The sequence below is a fragment of the Sturnus vulgaris genome, chromosome 2 (genome assembly GCF_052056855.1).
Source record: "Sturnus vulgaris isolate bStuVul1 chromosome 2, bStuVul1.hap1, whole genome shotgun sequence".
Taxonomy (NCBI): Eukaryota; Metazoa; Chordata; class Aves; order Passeriformes; family Sturnidae; genus Sturnus; species Sturnus vulgaris.
The window spans coordinates 95,862,824-95,890,111 of record NC_142244.1 but is presented as its reverse complement, the minus strand read 5'-3'; the positions used below and the strand labels follow the sequence as shown (position 1 = coordinate 95,890,111).

General features: G+C 36.2%; 1 protein-coding gene across 4 annotated transcripts in view; it reads left to right on the top strand.

Annotated features, from left to right (window-relative positions):
* Nucleotides 1–27,288, top strand: part of MYO16 (myosin XVI) — a 368,415-nt gene that overhangs the window by 153,198 nt on the left and 187,929 nt on the right. For all 4 annotated transcript variants that reach the window (XM_088160175.1, XM_088160176.1, XM_014883245.2 and 1 more), the window contains exons 5-7: nucleotides 209–317; nucleotides 14,229–14,353; nucleotides 18,103–18,228. In XM_088160175.1, coding sequence (XP_088016301.1) covers nucleotides 209–317; nucleotides 14,229–14,353; nucleotides 18,103–18,228 — 360 coding nt within the window. The remainder of the gene's footprint in view (nucleotides 1–208; nucleotides 318–14,228; nucleotides 14,354–18,102; nucleotides 18,229–27,288) is intronic.

The following is a 27,288-nucleotide window of genomic DNA, read 5'->3' as shown; positions in this document are numbered from 1 at the left end:
GTCTCAAACAAAGCCAGTTTTTTGACATTCATGAGTGCTTCATTTTGTCTTTGCTTTTTTGTGTGTGTGTTTAGTTTTGTTTCAGGTTATAATCAGCCTGCTAAGAATGTCAGCTTTGAAATGTTTTTGAATGGGATGGTGTAAGAACTCCAGTTGTGTTTTGAGATTTCAGTACAAAAACTAAAGTGCTTTTAATTCTTGTCTGTAGGCTGGAGCAAATGTGCTTCTACAAGATGTTAATGGAAATATTGCCCTCGATTATGCTGTAGAAGGGACTGAATCTAGCAGCATCCTTCTGATGTACTTGGAAGAAAATGGTAAGTCAGCTCTTCAGATTTTGGAATACTTTTATTGAACATGTCATAAAAATGATAAGGATGTGTATTGATTTGATGTAAGTCACACCAAAGACAATTGAACTATATCAGTTTGAGGATGAAGGGGAGGAAGATGATTTGGAACCACAAAAGTTTTCAGTGCATTAAATTGGAACAACTAACAAAGGTTGATGGCAGTTGTCGTTGTCAAAACTGCTTTTGACCTTTTGTACGGAGATGTTGGAATGCAAATTCAAAGTAGGCAAACTGCAGTGGTACAGAAGCTTTTAAAACAACTAATTTAACTATTCAAGGATAGGTTTCACATTTTGTTTCATTTCCCATCTATAGTCTCAGAGAATATTCTTTTCAAGTGGTAGACTGCTAAATAAATAAATCTTTGCAAATAATTTGAATGAAAATGCATATAATACTTTATCCCTCATTCAGAAATATTAGTATTGGTTTAGGGTTTTTTTTTTTAATTGTGAAAATACTGTAGCTAGGTTTCTATTATGAATTATGCTTAATATGTTATAGATAACAGGACTTGTATTGAAAAACTGGGTTTGTTGCTCATCAATTCCAAACTTAGACAAGAATTCTGAAGTGAGATTTCCAGCACTGCTTTTGACTATGAGAGGTTGTCTTAATATTGTATGTGGCTCATCTTAACACTGAGGAAAAGGCATTAAGCAAATATAATGAGTGATAATGAAAAAATGTATTATTTTCAACATTACCTCCATATAAGGAATCTTTTTAAGCACAAACTAAGTTAAATTCTGTAAATGAAATTTTGGGGAAAGTGTCAAGGATATCATAGTGTCAGGTCCTATACTGCACACATCCAGTGTATTGCATGTTTTATAATTTTGTTTCCTTAGTGTGTGGCAGTGTCTTCACAGCTCTGGTTTTGGATTTTTCTAATGGCAAAGCAGCTATTAGCTTCTAAAAACTTGATTGCCTTGAAAAACACAGATATTTGTTGTCTAAATGTTCAAATACTTTGATTTGTATTTAACAGGTAACATGTAAAACTCCTGTATCATACAAGATATAGTCTGCTTCCAGTGGAATCTCTTTTACAGTATATAGGAGAGGCACTTTTCCTAATTAAACAGTGATTCTGTGAATGTTGGAAGTTACCAAATTAAAAACCTGAAACATTTTGAAGGTGACATCCACCTCTACTAATTTTAGATAGGTAAGCTTAAGTTCATCATCCAGACATTTTGGTCAATAGAGAGAAAGAAGAAATGCATGTCTTGTTTCATCTCTTCCTAGCCTGGCTAGGTGAGGAGAACTGACTTCCAAGACTGTTTCTTTCTGCTGACTAACAAGAACTTAAACTGACAAGTTTTAGGGTTAGATAGTACGATAGATCAATTTGACCCCTTAACTGCAGTAGTGCCTGAAAACCTGGCCTTTGGATGATCAGTGTCAAAATGCCCATTAGATTTGCTTGGTCTGCTAGTATTATTCTTCTAACAATATGTAGGAGAAGGGATTACAGGCAACCTTGCCCCCGATGAGTCACAGCTGTGTTAATTACCAAACCAGCTTCACCTTTAATAGGTCACAGCTATATCCAGTAAGGATGAGTGTGATTCAAGGATGGGTTGGCTCCTCAAGGGGGGAGCCTGAGGAATGGGAAATGGAAGGAATGGTCCAGAGGATGACTAAGAAGGGAGGATAGATAGATAGATAGATAGATAGATAGATAGATAGATAGATAGATAGATAGATAGATAGATAGATAGATAGATAGATAGATAGAACAAAGAGGAGAGACAGTTGCTACTGTGGGGTGAGTCTGAGTCTGCAAGGGAAGCCTACAGTGGCAGCTTGTTGTAGTCAGAGTCAGTGAGGATTTGCAGTCTGTAAGCTGAGTTGTAGGGGAGAATAAACTGGGACCCTTTTCTTGTTGAACAAGAATGTGTCTTGTCTCATTTCTAACTCTAAGGTGAGCCCTGCTGCAACAACAGTAGGCAGCTCAAAGTATCCTTGACTTTTGAAATTTAGTTAGTACCTATGAAATATTTGTATAGCCTACCAAGATTAATAGTAACTGAGGAGGAGATTTTTGAACGAAATTAAGCTATATGAGTAAGTACGAATTACTTTGAATTTCCCAGACTCAATATTTCTCTGTGGGTTGTTTTAGTGAAGTTCTCCTCATGGCAGCAATCCCCATGTACACCTGCATTGAATACCTCAACGTGGAGCAAGGTCAGAACCAGGCCTCTTTATACAAGATGAGCTGATCCTGGAGTATATAGTGTCTTTGACCTGTAGTGTTGAGAAACATCCACCCATAGTCTCAGCCTTTAAATACATTGTATAAGGAATACTTCCCTGCATTCCTGAAGTGTTTTCATTTTCATGCCAATTCTCCATTCAGTTGTGTATCATGGTTTACAACGTTAAGAAGAGATTTGTGTGTAGAATAGATTATACTCTAGTCATTGCCTCCAATTGCAGAGATTATGGCAAAAAGTAAAAGTGGGTGCCTTATAGCTTAGCTAATGAGAAAAACGGAAGCTATCAATTTACTTCAATGAAATAAAGTAAGACTGGAACAAGTAGCTTTGAAACCACAGAGAACTTTGTTAATTGGAAACATTAGAGTTCTTAGAAGTCTAGTGCATATATAATTTCTTACAGATTTTACTACTGTGGTAGTTCACTGTATCTGTTTAATTTTACTATAGATCTTGTGATTGAATTGCTCTTCATTGTTTGAAATAACTTAATTTACTTTGTGGAAGGCCTGGAGCCATAAGTGATAACAATAGCCCTGGATGCCTTTAATAATTTATCTATTTTAAAGCAGTTACTGGAGTTAGTTCTTTGAGTTCTGCTTGTAAATGATATGTTAAGGCACAGGAGTACAAGTACAAAATATTGTAATCATCTATCAACTGCCAGACTTCAGTTACCTAAGAGAACACAATTTGAGGTGCTACCCAACAGAAACAAGAGCACTGTTAATGCTGGGTAGTAATTCTGGCCTATTGTAAGCTTCATTTAAGATATCTCTAATAGAGGACAGGAGGGAAAATACAACATTCTTTTTTATGTTTAGGAAAATGTTTGAAACAGCTTAACTGTATTATATTAGATTGTGTCCAAGGGACATTAAGAAGCCTAGTGGGCTCATGAGCTCAAGAACTTTATCTGGATTTATCTAAATATGATGTCTGGTAGCCACTCTATAGCAAACCCTTCTTAGAGCAAAAGAGATGCTTTGAAGGTAGGCATCTGTAATGAGGCATTTGAATTAGGATCTGAACTGCCTGCATCTTTCCATGTGCTATGGAGGGAGCCCAGAATGGCCAGCTGAGACATGGAATTTTCTGTGTAGGATGATTTAGGGTATTTAAATTTACAGGTCTGTACATAGGTGCCTATTCAGTAGTCTATACTCCTATACCAACGGTGCAGTTCTAGGAAATGCTGACTGTAGAGAACAGAAGGGTTATTAATTTGACTAGCCACAAGGAAAACACCAGTAAAAGCTGTTAAATTTGTTCTGTGCCAACATGTTGTTGGTTTTCCATGTTTCTGGTGTTCTTGTTTTGCTATGAAAAGAAAATTATAACGTTTAAGGCAAGGCTAACTGAGAGTAGGCCAGGTGGGACTGGGGATTCTACTTCTCTCAGCTCCCATTCCAGTGCTAATGTATCTTTATAATTTCTTCTTATTTTGTTTTCTTTGCTGCCACTTACACCTTCAGCTTCGTATCCATTCACTGCTTACTTTCAGGAAGTGTCTCCCTTCAGAGGTGAAATGCAAATACTAATGCTTCTTGTTTAGGGCAAATTTGGGAGGAACTTCCAAAGCGGTGCCTCTAGAAAACAGATTCAAGTGGCCCCTTCCCCAACTTGTTCGGGAAAAGATTTCCTTGAGAAAAGTGGAAAAAACCCTGTTTATTTAACAAGCAAAGTATTCAGAAGCATAAAAAATTAATAATATTAAACAATAAAACATCTTGCGCCATTCCGAAGAGATGGCAAATTCAGGAAGTCCTTGTTGTGGGGTGTAGCTCGGCTCACTCAGTCCCTTCTTTGCTGGAAAATGCTGCATCCTGACCCTGATGAGCCACAGGTGTGAGCTCCTGGTGTTCTTCTGGATTTTCAGAGCAGAGCCAGTCCAGGGAGCTTCTCTGCCTCAGCTAGCTAAAGAAAAAAACAAACCCAAAAACAAACAAAAACCCTAAAAACCAAACAAACCTCTCCCCACCCCCCAAAAACAACAACAACAAAAAAACCCTAACTAAAAGCAAAGGAGATCTCTCTGCTGCTGTCCACTGCAGACAACACAATCTGGGAACAGGGTGTGGAGCAGCAAGTGCAGTCATTGAAAATAAACTCTGGGCTTCTTCTGTCTGCTTTGCTCTTGGAGCTTATCTAAAAGGTGCAGAACTTAATATCCAGTATAAACTGAACAGGTGATTGGGGATACAAGCATTATAAAGTCACCCTAGGGCATAATGTAAAAAGGTGGTTTTTCTTTTTTTTTTTTTTTTTCACTATTTGTCCTGCTTTATTCAAAGGCTGATTGACTATTGAAATCATCAAGAAAGTCTACCCAGTACCTTCCCTAACCTTTGTTCTGATTAATAGCAACTTCATATTTTAAGGCAAATCTTTTGAGTTGTTAATGGGATTTTAAAACAATCAAACTTTAAATGACTGCCAGTATAGTCTCTGTTTCTGGAGGCAAAATGTTCTATTGTAGCACTGTGTCAGTGAAACTCTGATCATGGCATATGATCCCTGTTTCCTCCTTTTCCAGGAGGCTGTTTTAAATATTTAGTACTTTGAGGAATGGAACATTTTTGTTTATTTCTTTAGTATTTAATTGTATAGTGGATTGCATGACTCAGCTTTAAACTAAAAATGACTGACAGATAGTTCTTAGTTCTGTATTTGCCAAGTCACAGGAAGTGACACATTCACTGTAATTCATTTCCAAAGAAAAGGTTGCTCTCCTTTGTCCTCCGAGATCTCAGGATTCAATTTTCAGTAGGATGACTGTTCCAAGAACATCAGCCTTGTTATTGAATCTGAGAAAAGAATATTTGGACACTTAAATATTTTTTCAAAGAAATGCCTACATATCACACACCTCAAAGCAAATTTAATAGCTTTCTTGTCTGTTGTATAGTGAGAGTTTCATGCAGTAGCAGATCATTACTTAAAATCACATCATATGGTTTTCTTTTGCTTATTTTTTGAAGAATGACTATATTTAAATAACATATCTACTCAAAGGTGCAGATTGTATTCCTTTTTCTACTCTGACACAGGTACAGGAGAAAAAAGGGTATTGCTTTTATGACAAGTATTTTACACAGTATTATTCACTTTCTGTGGGGGAAAATTAATTTAAAATAGCTAGTTAAAGGTTATTGACCTTTGATAGTAATACAGATTTCATGCACTTAAGCAAAATTTATTATGCTGTTCCAAGCTGGGGGAATAATAGGTCTGCTTTGTTCCTTGAATATTAAAAGGATCGTATTCAGGTGTCTCAGAAAAATAGAGCCAAAATCATATGCAAGCCCTATCCACTTAGGTGGCTTTGTATGGTTTAAATCAGTTAAAATATTGTGCAGATTTTGTGAATATAGACCATTGTTTGTTAAATTCTTACTAGCAAGAGAATGAAGCCTTCCTCTTCAGCTGCAAGATAGAAGAAATGAATTTTTCTGCCTTGCAGCAGTAAGTAGAATTACAAAACCCCTCCATGTTAGTATAGAATCCTATACTGAAGACAGCTTTTAACACTAGCCATAATTAGTCATCTTGTCAATTACTACAAAAAAGAAAATTTCCCTTAAACCAAGAGTTAACGACATGCAGGATATATGACATGTACAGAAAAATCTAATTTAGAAAAGTAGTGGGCAAGGATTAAGGAAAAATTTACTGCAAATCTGACAATTTACAGTAATCTTGAATGTGATAGGAGGATATATCAAAAAGTTTTTTTTAATTTCAACTGTAGTTAATTTTAAATTATCCATAAAATCTAGTGTGGTTGCACTAAAAACTCCCACCAAGCTGCTCACCCATTCCCTTCCTGGCAAGGACAGCAAGATTTCTTACCAGTTAGTGTCACAGCCTAAACAGATTCAACTTGGTGGAAATTGTCAACTGGAATATGCTCAGGCAGTGAGAAACAGAAAGACAAACATTAGAACAACACTGTTCCTCTCCTCTTCCCAGGCTTCACTTCTTCACTCTAAACTCTTCTACTGTCACAAGCAGCACATGGAGGTGGGGGAGTAATCTCTCTAATGGCAGCCTCTCTCTGCCCCTTTTCTCCTTCACACTTTTCCTCTGCTCCAGTGTGGGTTTTTCTCAGGCACGGAGCTCTTTCAGGAGTGTCTGTGTGCTTTGCCATGGGCCACCCTTGCCTGCAGGCTCAGCTGTGTCCTGCCGAGGGTCTGCTGGAGCTGACAGGACAGCCCCTGCCTCTCCCCACCGAGCCCATCTCTGCAGCCCCACAGCTGCCAACACCTGGATGACACATCTCGTTGTGTTTCTCAATACTCTGGCACTTTTTGTGAGAGTAAGATCAAAATCAAGATCCCAGTTGTGTGTATTTTTCATTGGGATTGATTGTTATTAGTTAAAAGGAATGAGTGTGTACACCAAAATGTTTTAGTGTTGAGGTTGTGGTACAGAAACTCTTAAACAGATCTAGTGATCCAACAAGGGGAGAAAACCCCTTAGAGTTTCTCCAGTGCAGTCAAGAAAAAAAAATGGATATAAATCAATATTATTTCAGAAAAATACCAGTCTAGACTTTAATATTTCAAAGTGTTTCACAGACATTAAGGAATTATTGCTAATATACTGCAGCAAGAACTGACTAAAATGCCAACACGTACATGTTAGCACTAAAGATCAGCAAGCTTCAGCTAAAACTGGATTCCCTACTATATTTTCTGTTTTAGAACCATATGCACTATGATCTTGATTTATGCTTAGAAATTTTCTTTCAACAATATTGATGCAGTAGATTGACAGAAAAATAGGCAATCAAAACCAAACAGCCTCAGGGTGGCTCAAAGTTTTTTCACTCTTATTCTTGTTGATTGGGAACCACCTACGTATAAGATTATCACACACAAAAAAATCTATTTTCTGCAGAGAGCCTGATTAATTGATGGTAGGGGTTAGGTATTGGTGTTGCCAGTGAGAACAGAGGAACAAATGGAACATTTCAGTAGGTCCTTTCAAAAAATGAAACACGTGAAAAATGTGACACATTGGAAAATGTCATAGTTGAGAATGCCCATTTTCCTTTGGCCTTTCTGTTTTCTAATACAAGTGTGAATGAGCTACCTTAATTTTTAATTTTTTCTAGTTCTTGGGGGGCTTTGAAGTCTGAGATTCCTCTTAATATTTTTGTCCTTCCAGCATGTCACCTATATGTTTCTATCAAAGGGAAAAGGTTTAAATTCACTGTGCAGACTTTTGACACTGAAATTAACATTTAAAATTATAACCAGTAGTTTATGATCTAGTTTTAACAGATAATAGAAAGAAAACAGGCATGTCCTTGACTAATAGGCTTTGCTAAGTTTGGAAAAAAAAAAAGATCGTGCAGAACATCAGAAACTGAGAATGCCCTTTCAGTATCTTTTCAAACAGCTTATCAAGAAATAATTTAAGTCATTACCAGCCCGAAGTGTATTATCACCTTCTTATAGAATTCCAAAAACTATAACCTTATTCAAGTTGGAAAAAAATGTCCGTGCCTAGAGTGCACCCACAAGCCCTGTGACCTCTCCTCCAGCCCTGCTCCCAGGGCTTGGCTGCCTGAGCTCAGGGCCAGTTCTGGTGGCTCCTCCAACCTGGGAGCTGTTGCATGGGAAAGAGCAAAGTTGGGAGCAGCACTGTCATCATCTTTCACTCATCCTTTGTCTCTGGAGCTACATTTAGTCTTAGGTCCTTGCTTGAGTCTTGTGCCCAGACATGATCCTTGCTGACCCCAACCCTGGGTCACTGACTTCACTCCTTGCTCTGGATTTGTCACTACAGGACTACAGGACTGCTGTTGGCCCTGATTCCCATCACTAGACCTGCTCAATTTTCTTTTTTGTGTACTGTGGGACTGTGCTCTGGTCAGCAAGGATGGTGACCTGCCTGGCTTGTGTTCACTCTCAGCTCCTGCTTCCTTTGAATGTGTTGAGTAGTCTGCTTTTACTGTTCTCTTACAAAAAAAAGCCCCCAAAACCTATAACATATTAAAACCTTGAAGTAAAATATGTACTGTAGAAATACCATCTGTGATGTTCTCATTTCAGACATATTTACCACAAGTGGCTGGACAGAGTGATATACTGGTTTTGCTTCTGTGTTCTAGTATTACAATAAAAAATAAAATAATAAATATGCAATACATATCCACAAATGAATGCATTAATATTAAGCCTTGAAATTATGCCAGTCTTTTGAAATAAATTGCAAAAAATATTTTTGTTTTCATACAAGTTAACAGACAGTTCAGCTAACTAATTTTAGCTGAAAGGATCATCAATGTCCTTATTGTAGGAGAGAGGAATAAAAGCATGTTCACTAGAGTGGGAGAATTGTCACTCTGATATCTACATGAGGAGGAGGTGGGAACTTCACTTTTCATAGCATATTCAGAATAGAAGGAAATAAACCTTAGCAGCCCAGAAAGCCAACTGTGCCTTGGCCTGCATCCAATGCAGAGTGGGCAGCAGGGCCAAGGAGGGAATCTGCCCCTCTGCTCTGGTGAGAGCCCACCTGCAGTGCTGCATCCAGCTCTTGGTTCCCCAGCACAAGAAGGACATGGAACTGTTGCAACGAGTACAGAGGAGGCCACCACGATTATTAGATGGATGGACAATCTCTCCTACAAGGAAAACCTGAGAGAACTGTGCTTATTCAGCCTGAGAAGGGTTTATTCAACAGAGAAGGGTTTGCCATGACCTAGTTGCAGCCTTCCAATACCTGAGGGGAGCCTATAGGAAAGATGGAAAGAGACTGTTTACATGGGCATGTAGTGACAGGACAGGGACAATAGTTTTAAACTGAAAGAGAGTAGGTTTAGATTAGATAATAGAAAGGAATTCCTTACTGTGAGGATGGGGAGGGACAGGAACAGGCTGCCCAGAGAAGCTGTGCATGCCCCATCTATGGGAGCACTCAAAGCCAGTTTGGATGGGGCTCTGAGCAACCTGATCTAGTGAAAGGTATTCCTGTCTGTAGCAAGGTGACTGAGATAGATGATCTTTAAGGCTCCTTCCAACCCAGCCAGTCTATGAAACGAAACATGCGTCACTAAACATATATAATGATATCTTTAAAGGCAAATAGGCAAAACCCTCCAGCAACAATCAGTTGGTACTGCTGCAGTGAGTTAGAGCTATAGGCTTCAGTAATTTTACAAGTATACATTCTTTTACAGAATCTGAAAATATTGGCTTCTCTTCTCACGTAGTAAATGTTGCTGGCATGTCTCTTTATATGCTGACCTTTGAAAATCAGATTCACATAATGCCAAGTGATACACACAAGGGCTATTGAACAATGTAATCTCACAAAAATAATACTGTTTACAAAGATATCTACTAAGCATCCAGAAAAGTCTTTCTAAAACTTTAAGAAAATCAAATAATAGCTACATCTGAATATTTCAATGTATGAAATTAGTATTTAAAGAATTGTGCCATGTTTGTATTTTTAAATGTCTATCCTATTCTACACTGCACAGAAAAAAAATACAAATTCTAAACTGTGGTATTCCCTGAATTATAGAAGAGTAAGGGAGGCTCATCATACATGGGGTGAAAAGAGCCTTGCTGTATCTACAGCTCTGTGCAGGAAGGGCAGATATAGATAAGAATGAGAGAAGAGAGGAGAGATTGGCTTCTCAAATGCATTGCAAGTTTTTGATGTACATTTAAGTTTGCAAGACAAGATGCTGTTGACCTTTCCTTTAGAATGTTAACGTTAATGGAGAATGAGACCTGCAGGTTACAGCAAGAGTGGCTGCTGGGAGTGTGTGCAGTAGGTGTTTGCCAGAGTGCTTCAGTGCTTTAATTTGTACTGGTCCCAGGAATGGGTGTTCCCCTTGCACACTTCTTTCTACTGGACATTTGTGAGGAAAATGTGCTTAATAGCAATCCTCAGTTCTGTTTGCCTTGTATTTCTTTATCACTGAACTTTTGGAAAATTACTTTTGCCTTATTTATCTGAGGTTTTTCTATTCCTTTTGGTTATCACTTCTATAACCATATGCCAGAGAAGGTGAGGCAGCCAAAGCACATGCCAAAGCCTTGTCAGGTGTTTTTCTTAAACAGTGAGAGCTAATTTATTTTGTGGCTTTTAGGTTATGCTCCTGCCTGACATCAGCACTGATACTTATCACCAAATGTGTGCCCTGCAGGGTCACTGCTATTTTAACTACTCCTTTCCCATCTTATCTCCTGCAGAATTCCTGACCATGTAGCTTTTCTGATTTTGCAGTGTGTTTGGAGTGGTTGTTTTTCATCTTATGCCTTTTTTTTTCTTTTTTTGACTTTCTAGTTTTTGAAATATGAATCCATTCCAATACTAGATGCCAATGCGTTTTTCTTCCTCTTTTTACTCATGCTGGCTGTCGTCCCATTTCAGCTGAATATCTAAACCACATTTCCCCTTTGAAAAGCAACATGAAGGTCATTCTTTGATTTAGGCAGTGAGAGTTACTTACTGTATGAGTAGCATTTTTTTGTTCCATCTAAATTCCTGGAAAGTATCACTCCCTGGAGGGGGAAAGCAAACTCCCCAGAATTATGAACTTGATTAAGGGAAAGCACTTATTGACAAGGTCTCCTTGTTCGTGCCTCACAGAATGATGTATGTGCATGCTTGATAAATCTGCTTCTCACTCCCCACTAGAGGAGTCTTTGCTTGAAGCCCAATAGCTCCTGAGTTCTTGGAATTCAAAACTACACTTCTAAGACTGAAATTTCGATTGCATGTTTTCATCATATTTTTTGTAAAGGTAGAGAAAGAGAAACTCTATTGCTTCTGTAGCATTTTTAAACCTACTCTGGATATTTATAAAGTGATATCTGTGAAACCATGTCACTTTGGTACCTCTCGGGCTGATTTACTTCTGTTTGTTTAATGGAATATGTATCATTCATTTATACAACTATTAGTTTGAAACTGTCTTGAATAAGTAAACCTGTCATGAATAAGTTTTGGATTCACACAGACTGACTTGTGTTGCTCTGTGGCATGGTTTTTGTGTTTTCTCTGAACTGATGGCTGCATTACTTTTATGACAGAAAATAATATAGCAATTAATGCAACTGAATGCTTTTCTTGTTTTCCTATTCAACAATGGCAGAGTTAATCTTTCAATGGCTAGGTTTTTTTGTGGCCCCAGTTAAGTCACACCAGGGTTCTATAAAAGGCAATTTGCAAGCAATAAGGATCAATATTTCACTGTTAATATAACAATGTACTAATGTATTAATTCTCTGACTATGTTGGGTGTAAGTCAGTAGTAAATTGCTAGAGGAGGCTGAGTGGAGTCAGCTGGCCTCTGCCCTCAACCTGTAGGCATTACTGTAATTTACCTTTAACACGATGAAGGAAACAAACTCATAATAACTGTGTTTCACTCTCAGTATTTTTATTTTATTTTTTATTTTTCATTTTATCTTCCTGGGAAAATCAGAAATTGTATTTCTAATTAGTGGATTGTGAACTTAGTTTTCGCTTTTGAGTGTTTGAGGTATTCTCAGACAAAAGAGGTAATAAATTCATTTTCAACGGTTTCCTGTCTCCTTGAAACCCAAAACTTGTTCTAATTGTTTAGTAGACATATCAAGAGGAAGAAAAAATTGACATAAGTTTTGTCAGCAGTACTTAAGCATGTCTTCCTTCATCAGGTATAAAATGCTGATTCTATTTTTAAACTTTAGTCTTTTTTTACTTGAGAACATTAGAGAACTTCATCTGGATCAGTGAAGTTTCATTTTGTCTGCTCAGTCTTCAGTGTTGGGTGTTTAAAATATCAACTTAACCCTGCAAATGATAATTAATTTTGGATGTACGTTGCCCTTAGGTATTTGGGAGAGTTCTGTCACTGAGAAAAGAGTGTTAAACCATTAATTTACTGTTGCAAAAAGCAGAAAATAGAAACAGAAAGGCAAAAAAAGAATTAATTGACATCATGTCTCATTGGCAGGCTGCAAATATCATCAGGTAGTTTGAAATCATTACTCTGAAATGTGATGAAGGCATAAAAGCTTTATTTCTGACAAAAAACATTGATTGTTAGGAGACACTGAGAACATTCTGTGAAATTGGCATTGTGTTCTGGTCTAGCAACTTCCAGGAAGCAGGATGTTAAATACATTCTCCTTTAGGGACACTGTCTAATTTAATCTACCAGTGTCTCATATGTAGATATATGTAGATACATGTATGTGTTTGTCTAAATTACACTCATGTGAAAGATTACAGGGTTAATCCAGATACAGAAAACATAATTTTATCCATCTCATGCTTGTATTTGTGTTTTACATTTGGTGTTCTTTAGTATCATTTAGGTGACAGGTCTAAAAATGAGAGAATAGGAAGGTAGTGCTCACATTGAACATTTCATTTCAGAGCTGAAACTCTTACAACTGTTGCAGGCAACAGAACATAAATCAGTACGTACAGTTGGGAAAAAAAATTCGAATTCTTTGATGAATCCTTTTATACAAGTTCCAGGGCAGATTAAAATAAGAAACTCAAAATATGATTTTACCATGAAACATGCTTCAATAGTTTTAATAATGTTAAGAACTTCAGGTACTGTTGAAGATAAAAGATTAAGTTAAATGCATATTAATTAATTAATTTATAGTTTGTCATTTGTCAACTCAGTGACAGATATGGAAGGGAAACAAAAAATCATTTATTCATATTATTTTTTTCCTATGTCATGGCCAGAATATAATTTTTATATTCAAACTGCATTTTCTATATATGGGTTTAAATAATCACATGGAGCAAGAAGCAGAAGAATGAAGTCCCGAATTTTGGTTATTTATTCCAATCAAACCACACCCAATTTCTAATTTAACCACTTTACACTTTTGTTGTATCCTGGTTCTTATTTTAAACCTCTTCAGACTGGAGACCATACTTTCTTTTGGTTATTCTTTGCCTTGCTTATCTTCTTTTTAACACTGTTCTTTGACAATTGTTCTTTCAGTAGCAAAGCTGACACAAGCAATCCCATACCCTTCATTCCTTTAATCCCCTACCATTTGTTCCTACTGCCATGCAACATTTCCTCATCGTTTATGGGGCTTTGAAGTGGTCTAGGCTCAGCTGGAGAACTAACCCCAGTTAAAAATAACCCAGACACATAAAAGTGTTGAGTGTTAATGTCATTTGCTTGACTTCGCAATCTCTCAAGCAGTTCAGCCACCAAATGTGAGAGACTGGTCTGGGTACTGTGATGTATTTGCAGGGCTGAAAGAATGCAACAGCAACAAAAAAATTAATTCAATAAGTGCCAAACACTTGAGTGGCTCCTTAGATTTTAAAATTCTTTTCCCAATCACAGCTATTTTACACTCCCAGTGGGTTTCATGATATTGCAGCTCCTTTACCTGCAACTGCTCTTGCAGTCAATAGGAGATCAGGGTGGTTTTTGGATATTGCTAACTGACTTAAATCATCCATGTATCAACTGATAAAGATAGGAGTGGACTTTCTGGTAACTGTAGGTAAGTAAACACTCAAAAATATACACTAAAGTCTAGTTAAATATTGATTAATCTTTTTAAAACCCAGAGCACAAAATCTTTTATCTGTTCTTTATTGATGAATAAAAGAGCAGAAGGTTTTATCCTTTTCTTTTTTGCAGGTGTAGAGCTGAATTCCTTGCGCCAAATGAAGATTCAGAGAGCTATGACAATGCTCACAGATGTCAGACAGCTCATCTCAAGTGGAGGGAGTGTGAATCAGAAGAATGATGAAGGAGTTACCCTGGTGAGTGGGAGCATGTCATCATCACCCTGGGAATATGCATGTGTTGCAACAAGTTCAGCATGTTTGCAAGGCAATTCTCTTAAGGTTTTGGTTCTACCTGGTATTTTGAAAATAGGTGTATGTCAATTGCATGCATTATATGGATTTTAAAATAGGGTAGTGCAACATCTCAATGACAATTTTTTTTTCTCCCAGTCAATAAATATGCAACATCAAATTTAATAGTAAAAATATTAACATCATAGTTTAAAGCTGCATGGGATAACATGTGGTCTCTGACATTCCATGTGAGAGAGGGACTGAAACTTCACTCAGTGATCCCTGGTTTTGGCTCGTATCTTCTGGCTGAGCCCTACTAAAACGCTTTTTTGTGCAGCAATCAAATCTTGATTCAGTGTATTGAAGCATTCACCATATATATGGAAAAGTACCCCTACTCCCAAATTTGCATGTTATTGCTAGTCACTGGGTTTTATTACACTTTTTTTTTCTGCAAATAGATCTTCTATCCATTTGTTTTGTTAGGACTTCTATTTCTTCAGCAGTCAAATAATTCTAAATTAATGTGTATTTCCATAGCATGTCTTTGGAATGTTGCCTTTGCATATAAAATCTTGAACACCATTATCAATCAATCAATGGTAAATCAGCAGCATTATTATATTGAATAAATTTTTTAAAGTACCTTGTTTTTTGCTGCATATAGTCTACTAATATTATTAGAGTACTAATAATTATTACTATAATTTCTGCATTTGCATTGAATTGCATTGCCTGATACTGAATTAATATACTAAATCATTCCATATTTTAATACCTGTGGAGTGTTTAAGCTATAACCAAAAAAGTGATCAGTCTCATATCTGGGTTTAATCCAGTCATTGTCTCTCTCCAGAAACAGAACACTGTGACTTTTGGGGTAGCAACCCCAAGGGAGTTAACTGTATTTAAAAACAGGAGGGAAGCAGAGAAAGGGTGGGAAGAAACAGCACAAGATTTAGTTTATTTTATAAAAGCGTTAATTTACCTTCCAGTTTTTCTGGTATTTTTATCTAAGCTGCTAAATCACATAGCTATTGTATTTAACTTCTATTGCTATTTTAGTCAGAACTGACTGAGTTATGATCTTAAATAAATCTTACTGTATATGACCTTTCCTGTAGTTATCTGGAATAGTTGAAATACATTTCTGAAAGATGTTTAACAGAACAACAAATATTGGGAGAAGAACACTGTGGATACTTTGAGGTTTTTTCTGTTTGCTTAGTACAATGTTGACAAAAGGGATATTTCTTGCATGAAGAGTTCTTATGCTGAAATCTGTTTTTTTCAAGAAATAGATACAAAGTAGGTAATTTTGCTTTTCTTTGAGATTTCTATTATGTGAAACTTTTATTGACAAACTGATGGAAAATCCAGAATTTGTCAAACAATTACCTCTTTATTCATGGGTCTTGATAGCCATGAATAAAGCCAGCCTGTGATAGTTGTATGGATATCAGAGCGTTTTGTTCCTCTACATCTATCTGTACAAAAAAGCCAAATATCTCTGTTTTAAGTCTCAAATCAGTTTTGTTTTCTCTTGACAGAATATATATCTTAGTCCATGTGTAAGTTAAGATGAATAAAGCAAGGAATTATTGTTTTTAATGTATAAATACACACATTCTCATAAACTCATAACACCTACATTTGTGCACATGCAATACCAACAGACAGCATTTTTTTCTTTGAAATATTTCAGCCATAAAATATTTCCTAGGAACTTTTACACTGCTTGAAAATAGCACTTGTCAAGTTGATGTCTGACTAGAAAATGTAATTTCTTCTGTTAGAACACACCCTCCCTCCACTATGAAGCTGTGTCAAATCACAGGAAAAATTTGAGGGTTTTGTATATTGGAAATCATAGCATGCAAAATCAAAGTTCTGCCCCCAGGGGAGTTTTGCACCCTCTCCAGGGGGAGATTTTTGATGAGTTGTGTGCATTCCTTCCCTCTGCATCAATAATGTTCATAGTGAAAACTTTATGCATACTCTCTGTGTGCAGCTGAACCAGAAATAACAGGTAAGAGAAATAATATCCTGAACTCTTATTTTAGTGTCTCCTATTCTTACAGGGACTTTGGAACTACACAGTTGTAGTAACAGGTTTATTGCGAGACCTTTTTATTGTCATTATCCATCCATTTCAATCACCAGGAAAATAATATCTTTTTCTAACAATTCTTTGAGGAGAAAAAGCCATGCAGTTGAGCTGTGTGGTTTGGGGATACAGGGACCAACTTTAATCTGACTTCTCAATTTCTGCAATATTCCTATGCCCTATTCCTAGTGTGAGTATTAAATTCTTCTGACTGGGGATGAGCAGTTATATTTTGCCAAATACAAAATTCAGGTCTTGTCCTCCTTGTTCCCAGAAGTGAAGGGAATGTTTGAGATCACAGCAGACGAATATGAGTATGAGGAAGTAAAGACAACTAAACTAACCTGGATCAATCTCATAATATGAAATATGTGCCTCAGCAGTTATTCACCATGTATAAGAAACAATTTCCACCAAAACCTGCAAATAGCAATTTTTCCTTGATATAGTATTCCTTTTTGTATTTTTTCTTCTACTTTATTATTACAAGAGAAAATAATTTTATTGCCCTATTATGTCTTTCTCTTTTTCTCTGTGCACAAGGCCTATTTGGTATTATATTGCTTTTATATTTTTTTGCACACTTACTATTTGTTTTAAATAAAATCTCAGAAAGGCAGTAGGAGTTATTGATATTAAAAAAACTTGTCCTATAAATAACATATAGTGGATTGATTGCTGATATAAATGCCAAACACATACATTGCCTTAAATAATTATACCTTGCAGAAGATAATGTCCAGCTCCTCAAATCATGCATTAATAAAGATATTTTTGAGGTTTTTTTCTTTTCTTGTCATTACAGTTTTCATACTTTATCATTCTTACAGTATTTGCTACTCAGAGTGACAAGCCCTGAGCAAACACAGCTACCTTTGAAGTTGTCCCTGTTTTAGCAGCATGTTGCACTACCTGACCTCCCAAAGTTCCTGCTGACCTGAGTTTCTCTCACTCTGTTACTGCATTTTCTACCCTCCTTCTATTCCACTTTGACTCTTAAATGAAGTTTAGAGATACAGAAAATCAACTAAAATTATTTAAACAATTACCAATTAAAATAATTAAGTATCTACAGAAGCAATGCAAGTATAGAAAATAAAATCTCTGTGGTTCAAAACTGAGAAAGTATTTTTTTTGTCACTAATTTTGTGCTGCAGTCTCAATGTGCTTGGTTTCATTATGTGCTAATGAATTTATTTTGGCGTAATGTTAGCTTAAATCTGGAATATTTGAACTGCCACTGAAGAATGTTAGTTCTAGGCTTAAAGAGAGCTCAAGCCCTGTTGAAATCTGTGATTCTACCTTGGCTCCTGAAGTCTTTGAATGTGTTTGAAAGAATGTTTGCTTGAAGTTATATGAAAAGTGATAGACTAGGTTAGTTTAGTTTTTGTTTAGTAGCTCACAAAAGGCTAGAATTTTTTTTTTCTGGTGCAACTTGTTTATAAATGCTGAAAAAGATTTGTCAGTAATTTTCTAGCCTGTAGTAATCACATGTACATTTTGTACTTCCTGTAACTGTGATTTAGTAAAGATATGAAGTAGCACACCATGGATGAGTTCTTCAAACTATTAACACATGCAAAATTTAACTTTTATATTGCAGCTGCATGTGGCCTGTGCTAATGGATACAAGAATGTTGCATCTCTGATATTAGATCATGGGGCTGATCTCAATGTAGTGGATAATCAGTACTGGACACCCCTACATTTGGCTGCAAAGTATGGACAGGTAAAGCATGACTATTCACTTGCTTCTCTTTCCTTAATGGTAGTCTTCTGCAGCAATAGCAAATGCTTTCAAGATGGGGAGAATATTCTTACTTTAATGTAAAAAACTTTCTAATTTGTGTAGTACAGATTGGCACCTCAAATGACAGAGACCATTTGAGAATGAGCCTTGTAAAGCTATCCACCCAACACTGCTCAATCTACCACCAGCAACAGTTTGTCTACAGCAAAAAACTAGGTTTGCACTGACATTTTATAGGAAGACAAACACTTGGTCTGTTAATTTTTTTATGCAGTCTGATATCAAAGTTTATTTAGCTAATTTTTTTTTTTTTGCTGTGTATATTTCTATAAATAAATGTGCCAGGATTCATTTAGCAGTTGTGTTGAAAGTTTTCCAATCGCTGAGTTGTGGAAGCGTGCCCTGGGTTTAGAGGCCATGCCTAAATATGACTTGTCCCTCTTAATACCTTTTCAGTTTTCTTACCTTTTCAGTCCTCTTTCACTCTCCCTAGTCATGTTCAGTGAGTCTTTTTTACAGTTTGGCCACTTTAGGAGTCCTCCACAGCTCTCCACCTCACAAATCACCACTTACCCGTAAGTGTCTTCCAAAAACCTCTGTGATGCATCTTAGCTCAGACTTCAGAAAATAAATAATGCACTTTCTAACAGGAAAAAATATAGCAAAAGCTATAGTAAAATAGTAAAAATAGATGTGTTGATTTAGATTAGTTAGTTCTGCTGGGTAATAGATTTCTCCTACTGAGATACCCTGTGCCTGCTCTTTAATAGAGTGTCAAAGCTCTGCATATTTTCATAATAGATTAAGTCATTGGGTTATATATATGTATAAACTTATATATAGCTTGAAGTGTATCCTCAATAACTTCAGATAGTGTAAATTTACAGAGAAAAATTTCACACAAAGATATAATGAACCAAAATTTTATTAGCAAGTGAGCTACTCGGAGTATTTTGAATTTACTGTAGATTTAATTTTCTCATCCTATCTTACCCTGTGCTGTAATTCTGTTACAGTTCTACTACTCTCACTGATCCCTCTGCACTCACTCTGCCTGTGTTCAGACTTCAGTAGGGCAAGAAAGTTCTTACTCAGAAGTGAGGGATAGCAGTGATGCAGTCTTGAGCTTCTTATTCTCACATTTTAGGATGGCTTACAGGTTAGGGTTTTGTACTGCAACAGTGTGGTTATACTACAGCTTGCACATTTCTATTATTGTGAAGCTAAACCCATGTTTAATTGAAGAGGACTTGAAAGAACTCACTTGAAAGGGCTGAGAAAAATTTACCTTTCCTTATGTGTGTGCAGCACGCATATGTTTGCAATACTAACTCTGGATGACTTGAAATACTCTTTTTCTTGTGAAGAAAGGTATTTTTCTTTCAGAAACAGGCCTATACATGTAAAGTTTGTAGTTGAAAGTGGCTAATGGAAAAAATGTCTTTCTCTTCAAAGAATTCTAAGAGCTCAGATTGCTATTTTTGAAATGATTGGTTTTGATGGCATTTTTGTTGAACTGCATCTCCCTTATATCCCACATGACAACAGTGTTAATTCTTTCTATTTCAGGAGTTTTCAGGAGGAGTCAGGGACCAGCTGCACTAGTCTCTATACAGCCAGTATGGGTACACACACAGAAAGACCATGAAAGAACATTGTACTCTTCTTCACTAAAATTAGCTAAATACAGACCAAATATATTAGTTGTGTTAGTGAATAATAAAGTTTAGAGATATCTTATTATCATTATATATAATTTTCCAGTGTTCTTAAGGAGATAAATATAGCTTTCGTGTGATTCTGTTTGTAAGAAACAAGCAAATAATTTAAATTCCTTTTTAAAAGGGATTTATTACCTATCGTCTACTTCTTTCAGTAACTACACCATCAGGGTATTTTTAAAATGGCCTTTGTTATGATGACAATATTTTAAAATATTTTTTAGCCTTAGAATGAATTCACATGCATACCATATTTATAATTCCATTTTGAGTAATTAATTAGAGACTAATGTGAATATTGTGAGTAATGTGCTCCTATTTGGGGTAAATAGTATGGCAGAAGGGAAATAACCTAAGACAAGGCATGATTTGGATAGAGTCTTTTAAATTAAAATATATTTATGAGGAAATAGTTGTTTTTAGACGAAAATTTTAATGTTCTCCTAGAAAGTAATTAATATAAATTCTGGACTTGATCCCTTACAGTTTTCACACTCTTCTAACATGTATTTGTGGCAGAGTTTTAAAAAATGTGACACTTGCAAAAGTTGCTACAGTGACAAATCTCTATCTTGTTCTGGAAGTCTATCATAAAGTCTATTTGGTTTTAGTTTGCTGTCCTTTTAAGTTCTTAAGAGGATTTCTGTCCCTCCAGAAATGTATTTGAACAGCAAAATAGCTTTTTCTTGTCTTATAGCTTGTCTAATAAGCTATGATCCTTTAACGAGTGGTCACAGGAATTTCAGAAAACCTGTTTTAAACCATTCTCATTGAATAGTTTTCTAGCACTGATGCTGCACTACCTGCAACCAAACCCCATCCAATATAGGAATAATATACCAGGAGTTATAAGGACTGATAATTTTTCCTGTTTATAAAATAGCTATAGATGTATTTTTCATGTGCAGAAGCTTCTCACCTTAATACAATGCTATTGAATTAGTTATGCAAATTACAGATTTAGCTTTTGAATTCTTCTGTAGTATAGACTTTACATATATGTATTTTGCATATTATCTTACAAAAAAAAAAGTTATGATATGAAGAAATTGTTACTTTATTTTAGAGTGACATCCAGACTCAGTTGAAGCACATGAGCTCTATGAATATACTGTTCTATATTTGCAAATACACAAAATGGGAAAAAACCCACACATTTGGCTGTTTGTAAGAGCATAGCAATAATAGAGATGGTACTAATTTACATTACCTGGGGGAAAAAAAAAACAAAACCAAGGAACTGTGTAAGTTTTAAATTTATAGTGAGAAAATTTAATTTGCATTGTCACAGGAGGAAACTTGTAAAGAATAAAGGCACTGCAAGCTTCTTGTTACAAATCTCAAATTGTAAATGAAGTAGATTATAAAAATCATACTGCTCCATCTTCCACAGTAATTTATATGTGAAATAACTGGAGAAAGATACATCAATCTGAGTGAACTAATCATGTGAAAGACATTGCATCCACACCTTATAATAAACCTGGCTTGTAGAGATTCCTTGATAATGGCAAACCTATTTTTATTTAGGATGGGGTTCTTCTCAACTAAATTTAGCCAAATAAACTTAAGGACAAATTCAAAGCCTTTTCTTGCCTAATGTGAAGAATCACCTCTAGAAGACAACTCAGAAAATTCTAGGGGATGCATTTAAAATAGGGGCAATGGTTCATTGCTTGTAGGTCTGACCCTCCTTGGTTATAGAAGCTCTGGGCAATTAGCATATGTGAGAGATGCAATCTGAACATTTTTAAATCCTTCATGAGGATTCCAGATCCAAGGGTGGGGCCAAAGGATGGGGGAACTGCCCACGGGTGTTCTGGGTCTCCCCAGTCGCCATTAAGTGGGCATGGAGCTGATGCTCACTGTACATTTAGAAAACATAAAGTTGCACAGAGTGAATCCTAGAGAAGGACTAAAGTTAGATACTTAGAACAAAACCAAACTTATAAGCAAAACATAGCAGAATGCTGTTGTATTGTTTCCAGAAAGGGAATGAGTAAGAGTTTTAAGTGTCAGTATTATCTGATGTTGAAAAAAAAAATCATCTATTTTTACAAATATTTGTAAAGAAAACCACTTTAATGCATAAATTTACCATTTAAAAACATTATTAGTCAGAATATTAAAACAGAGCATGGGTGAATGATAAATGAATTGTCCTGTTAGTGACAGAACATGTAGATCCAGAGTAGAGTATTTTTCTTGCATAGGAATACAGGACATTGCTGGTGAGTTTGAGGATTATGTACAGTATAAAGCTACTGAGTACAAAATAGGGCAGCTGAGGCTGCTGCCTGAAGATCAGTCTCTGTAAGACAGGAATCTGCTTTACAGGAACAGATTGGGTTATTAATGCGTGTAATAGACTGTTAATTGAAATACTACCAGTCTGCAAACATTAAAAAATAGACATATTTTTAAACAATGATATTCTGAGTTTCTAGGACTGCTGTCATTTCCCCTTCCATAAGTATTAAGGCTAAAGGCAATTTTGTGTTTTTAATACATATTGATATTAACATTATACCCCAAAAATTATATTATTGAGATATTAAGATCGGAGTTGCTTATCTTAATCATTTTACCCTAATAAAATGATGGAAAATAATAACCTCTACAACACACATCCAAATCTCCATCTGTGACACCCAAAAACCTCTTCAAATAAGATTATTAAGGCAACAAAACTAGCCTCAAGAAACTAGATGTCCGGGCTGCCTATGTAAATTTAACAGGGTCTTTTGGACACAGATGTTTTCAACCCTGTTTTTGATGGCATCTGGGACTCCTTTGTCTCCCTGTCATGCAGCAGGGGCAGCGCTGGTGTATTTGTGGTTGCTGTCTGTGCACACCACAGCAGGACACACGTCCCTGCCCGTGCTGGCACTGGTGCCAACTGCAGAAGGGCAACTTGCATTTCTCAGGCTGGCTCCTTAATTTGAATTTAGCACAGCAATCACTTTGTGGACAGCTAGTAATCTGGCATTGGAAGTGCTGTCCCTGCTGGACATCTTCCAGCTGCTGTGATCAGGAGAGTGCACACTTGCCCTCCCCATGGTGGGAATAGGCTGCAGCTCTGACATTTGCCTTGGGTACTTTGGCACAATTCCCAGGCACAAGCTGTTTCTTTGTTGTTTATCACAGAAATGTCACCTTTCAAACAGCTATCGGAGACATGCAGGTCAGAGCTGACTCTGCAGTAGCTTAAACACTACCTCTCCCAAAATTTCATCCTTGGGGGATGATGCCTATGTCTAAACTGTTAAATCACTAAATAAAAGAGGACTAGGGATTAAGCCAGGCAACAGCCTGGCTCACGTTCATATTGTTTAGAGCTAGTTTCCTCTGTAGGAGATTAGTCATGTTTGTAGAGAGCTGGTTGGAGTGGTCCAAAGGAGAGTCAGGGGCAGAGCTAACAGTTAAGCAGTATGGATTATAAGGGATACTTAAGCTTGCTCCATTGCACTCTCTTACTTAGTAAGACAGATTTAGCCTCTGGCTTTGAGGTTTAAAGGGTTTCGTGATGTCAAAAAACCCAGATAAGACATTTTTTCAACTGCTGACTGGATCTCTGCAAGAGTAACTCCTGTACTAGCAAGGATTTCTTCCAATATAAATTGGAAACATCCCACATAAATAAAAAATACAAATATCAGATGTCTACCTCATGTTTCTTAGCAAATTATATACATCCTGTGTAATTTTCAAATGTGTGAAATTGTCATTCTGTCTGTATATTCTCCCTTACACATATTTGATTGGTCTGAATCATACCCCCCTGATTACTTAGTTCATCAAAACACATTTCTTTCAGATTGTAAAATGGACTCTGCTCTTTGCTGAAGTCTCAGAGAATACACCCTCTTACTATATGAACAAATTTGCTCATCATTACCAAAAAAAGATTAATCATTTGACTCAAGTATGACCTGTAGATTTTTTTCTTTAAGTGCATGTTGAACTCAAAACAAAAAAAAAAAAATCCACATCTGGTGTTAGAATATGCTTCAGTGTAGATGGACATATGAACTCATTGTGGGAAATCTCATGAAGTTTGTCCATTGCCACAAGAGCTCCTTTGAATGCAGTTTCTGAACTTCTGCAACCACACTCCACAAATGTTTTCAGTGAGAAGAGCCTAATAAAGGGAGTGCTTGTTTAGTGTTTCAAAAAGAATATATTATAGTCACTGAGAGAATAAATATTGTCAGCTAATTCGAGTCTTTAATTTATGGTCAGAAAATCCTCTAGGGAATGTTTTATCCAGACATATCTCACCCTTTTTTCTTCAGTCTTTTTGTTCATGTTTGGCATATGTGATTGTACTCAGGTAGAAGGGCTGTATTTCTCTTCAGATCAAATTACACTCTGTTTCCTCAGACAGAGAGCTCACTTTGGGATTTCTGCTTGTGATATCTTTTTTTCACTCTCAAGATATTCACAAGATTTCTATAAATGATTCAAATGCTAATTGTGGGCAGAGAACATAAGACAAAGAACCCTAGATTCATGTAATACCAAATGATAATAAAAGAGTTTGAATTTCATATACAGACTAGGAAAAAAATTTCAATTTACAAAATTGCCATAAAATTTTCATTGTTTATATGTATGTTTTTAAAGCTGAGGTGCATAGTCTACACTATATATTTGGTTGTTGCAGGATCTCTCCAATCAATATAAATTTTATTTTCTTTAAAATACCATTTATAGTTACTTTCATATAAGAGAGGCAAGTATGAAAAAAGAAGTCTAACGAGGCTTTTCAGGCACAAACTTAGAGAAGTGGCAGATTTATGATCTTCTCTGTAATAAAAATATATAACTTGCAGGCCCATAACTTACAAGCATCTGATTATGTGATCACAAGATCACAAAATATTTTCCATTATTTATTTTATTTTTTCTCTAATTTCCTGGTGGATTGTGAAATAGATATGTAGGTTATCAGTCTTGAAGTAATGACTGTTGAAGTTTTTATATCAGCTGTAGAAAACCATTTAAGTGACCTTTGTCACTTGCTTTAATAGCTGAAATCAGCATTAGGCTTCCTTTTTTTTTTTTTGCTGGAACTGTTCCAGAGGTTTAAAAGGCATCCTCTTAGACCATATAGGTTAAACTTGCTGACTGCAGAAAGGTAGTGGTGACACTTGGGGAACTTGGTTCCATTCCAGGCTCTGTGCCTGAACAGATGCAGTGTTTGCAGTTCATTCCTCCCACACTCAGCCTTATTTGTGCCATTGCCTCCAGTCTGTTCCATTCTTGTCCTTATTCTATTGCCTTATTGTCCAATTCCTTTGTCTGGATTCATGTCCTTTCCTTACACGTTTTATCTGAATCCTGATTCCTTGCACAGTCAGCTTCTGCCCCTCCTCCTCTCCCTGATTCTCATTCAAGCTTTAATTTTTTTTCTACTTTGACTTCATGCCAACTTTCCTGCCCTTCTGTCCCACTTGCTCACAGTCCCAATCTCCCTTGTTCAATCTCAGTGTTTTTTCCTCACATGTCACTTTCTTCTTTCATTTTTCTGATTAGTCTGTCTTTACCTTCATCCTGGCTCATTACTACATTTCTCTTCTTCCCTTTCACTTCATATATTTCATACTGTTAGTTCCAGATTCCAGCTTTTTATCTATGCCCTCTTCCATTCCACACACTCCCCCTTAATGCTTTCTACCCTGCTGCTAGTCGTATTTCCACAACCTACTTTTTCTAATCTGTTCCACTTTGCTGACCACAGTTGGTTATGGTCCCCTTTTCTCTGCACTCAAATAGAAAAAAAAAAAAAAATCTTCCTAATCTATATTGCATTAAGAAGGGAAATCTGTAATGAGTTCCAGACTTAATTTCCTGTGTTTAGAGCAGTACTGTGGATCAGATTTGCAATAGCAGAGGAAATGTTCTTTAGCCTCTGAACACTGTTGCTCTTTTTGGGGGCTTTACCTATACAATTTTATCTTTAAAGGACACACAATTATCTAAGCCATACTATTATGTAATGGAGAACAAATACATCATCTTAGAAGCTCAGTTCACAGGAATTCTAATGGCTTAGTAGTTAACTTACTCCCTAATGTTGGGAGTCTTTGTCTTGAAATTTGTTTCACTCCCCAGGAATAAGATTCCTAACCTAACCTACATTGTTCTTCATTATGTCCTTGATGCTTCCTAAAGTGCCTATCATCACCCCCTTTAATTAGTTAAATAGTCTCTAGTATTATTCTAAGGAGTTCTATTGCTCCATAACTTATTTATTCAATCTATGGAATATATGGTTAGCATTAAACTACAGCACTTCTGTCACAGAAGCTTAGTAATTATAATAATAACAACAGTACTAATAAAAATAGAAACTACTTCTCTGATTTTCATTCTTTTTATTGCAAATCTTTTGAACATCCAGCTGTATATTTAATAGAGCAGCTATTACTGGTTATACTAACATGTAGGCATACAGTGGACTGTACTAGCAAAAGGGGGCTCCATGATTTATCCACTATAATAAAAAAACTGTCTTGCAAGCATTGGGTAGCTGATTTTTTCAAAGTTTTGAAACTTGGCAAAGTTTTGATGATTTTCCAAGCAGACAACCAAAAGAATATTCTCAGTCTATGGAATTCATCTTCTACTTTAAAAAGTCTTCAAATCATAGGAACACTGGAGCTCACAAGGACAAGAAAATATTTTTCCATACCTGGCCACTAGAAGTGCATAATTATTGGTTGCTTTATTTTTATGTCTAAAAAAAGAAAGTGAAAAATCATAAGCGTTCACAGGCAGCAGTCCTAACAAACTGACTGACAAAAATCACACAGGTAAACATGAACTTTTCAACCCAATAAGATAAATTTTAGTCATAAGAGCAATAGAAAGCTGGTCCTTATGAATGCAGAGATAGGTCATCAGTGGTGAAGACTTCAGATTATAATGGTGTAACCAGTGATATTTCTCCTGTTCTGTCTAGAGATTTTGTTGTGTTTAGTAAACATACACCTTAGTTATTAAAATAATACTTGGTGATTTTACTGTATTTCACACAATAATGAGAAATTGATGGTCAAAAATAATACTGATTTTGATCTAAGATTGTTGTTCCACTAGTTTCTTATTGTACATCTTTTTCTCACTATGGATGAGCACATGATGGGGACCATATCAGCAAAAATGAACTGGTAACCTGAGAAGTGACAGCAGGTAGAACAAAATTGCAGGAAGAAGGTGGTGAGGGCTTAGGCAGAGAGAACTGAGGAGTGGATACAGGGGAATAAAAATGGAGAAGGAGATTAGGAACCAAAAGGTTGACGGTGAACCTAGG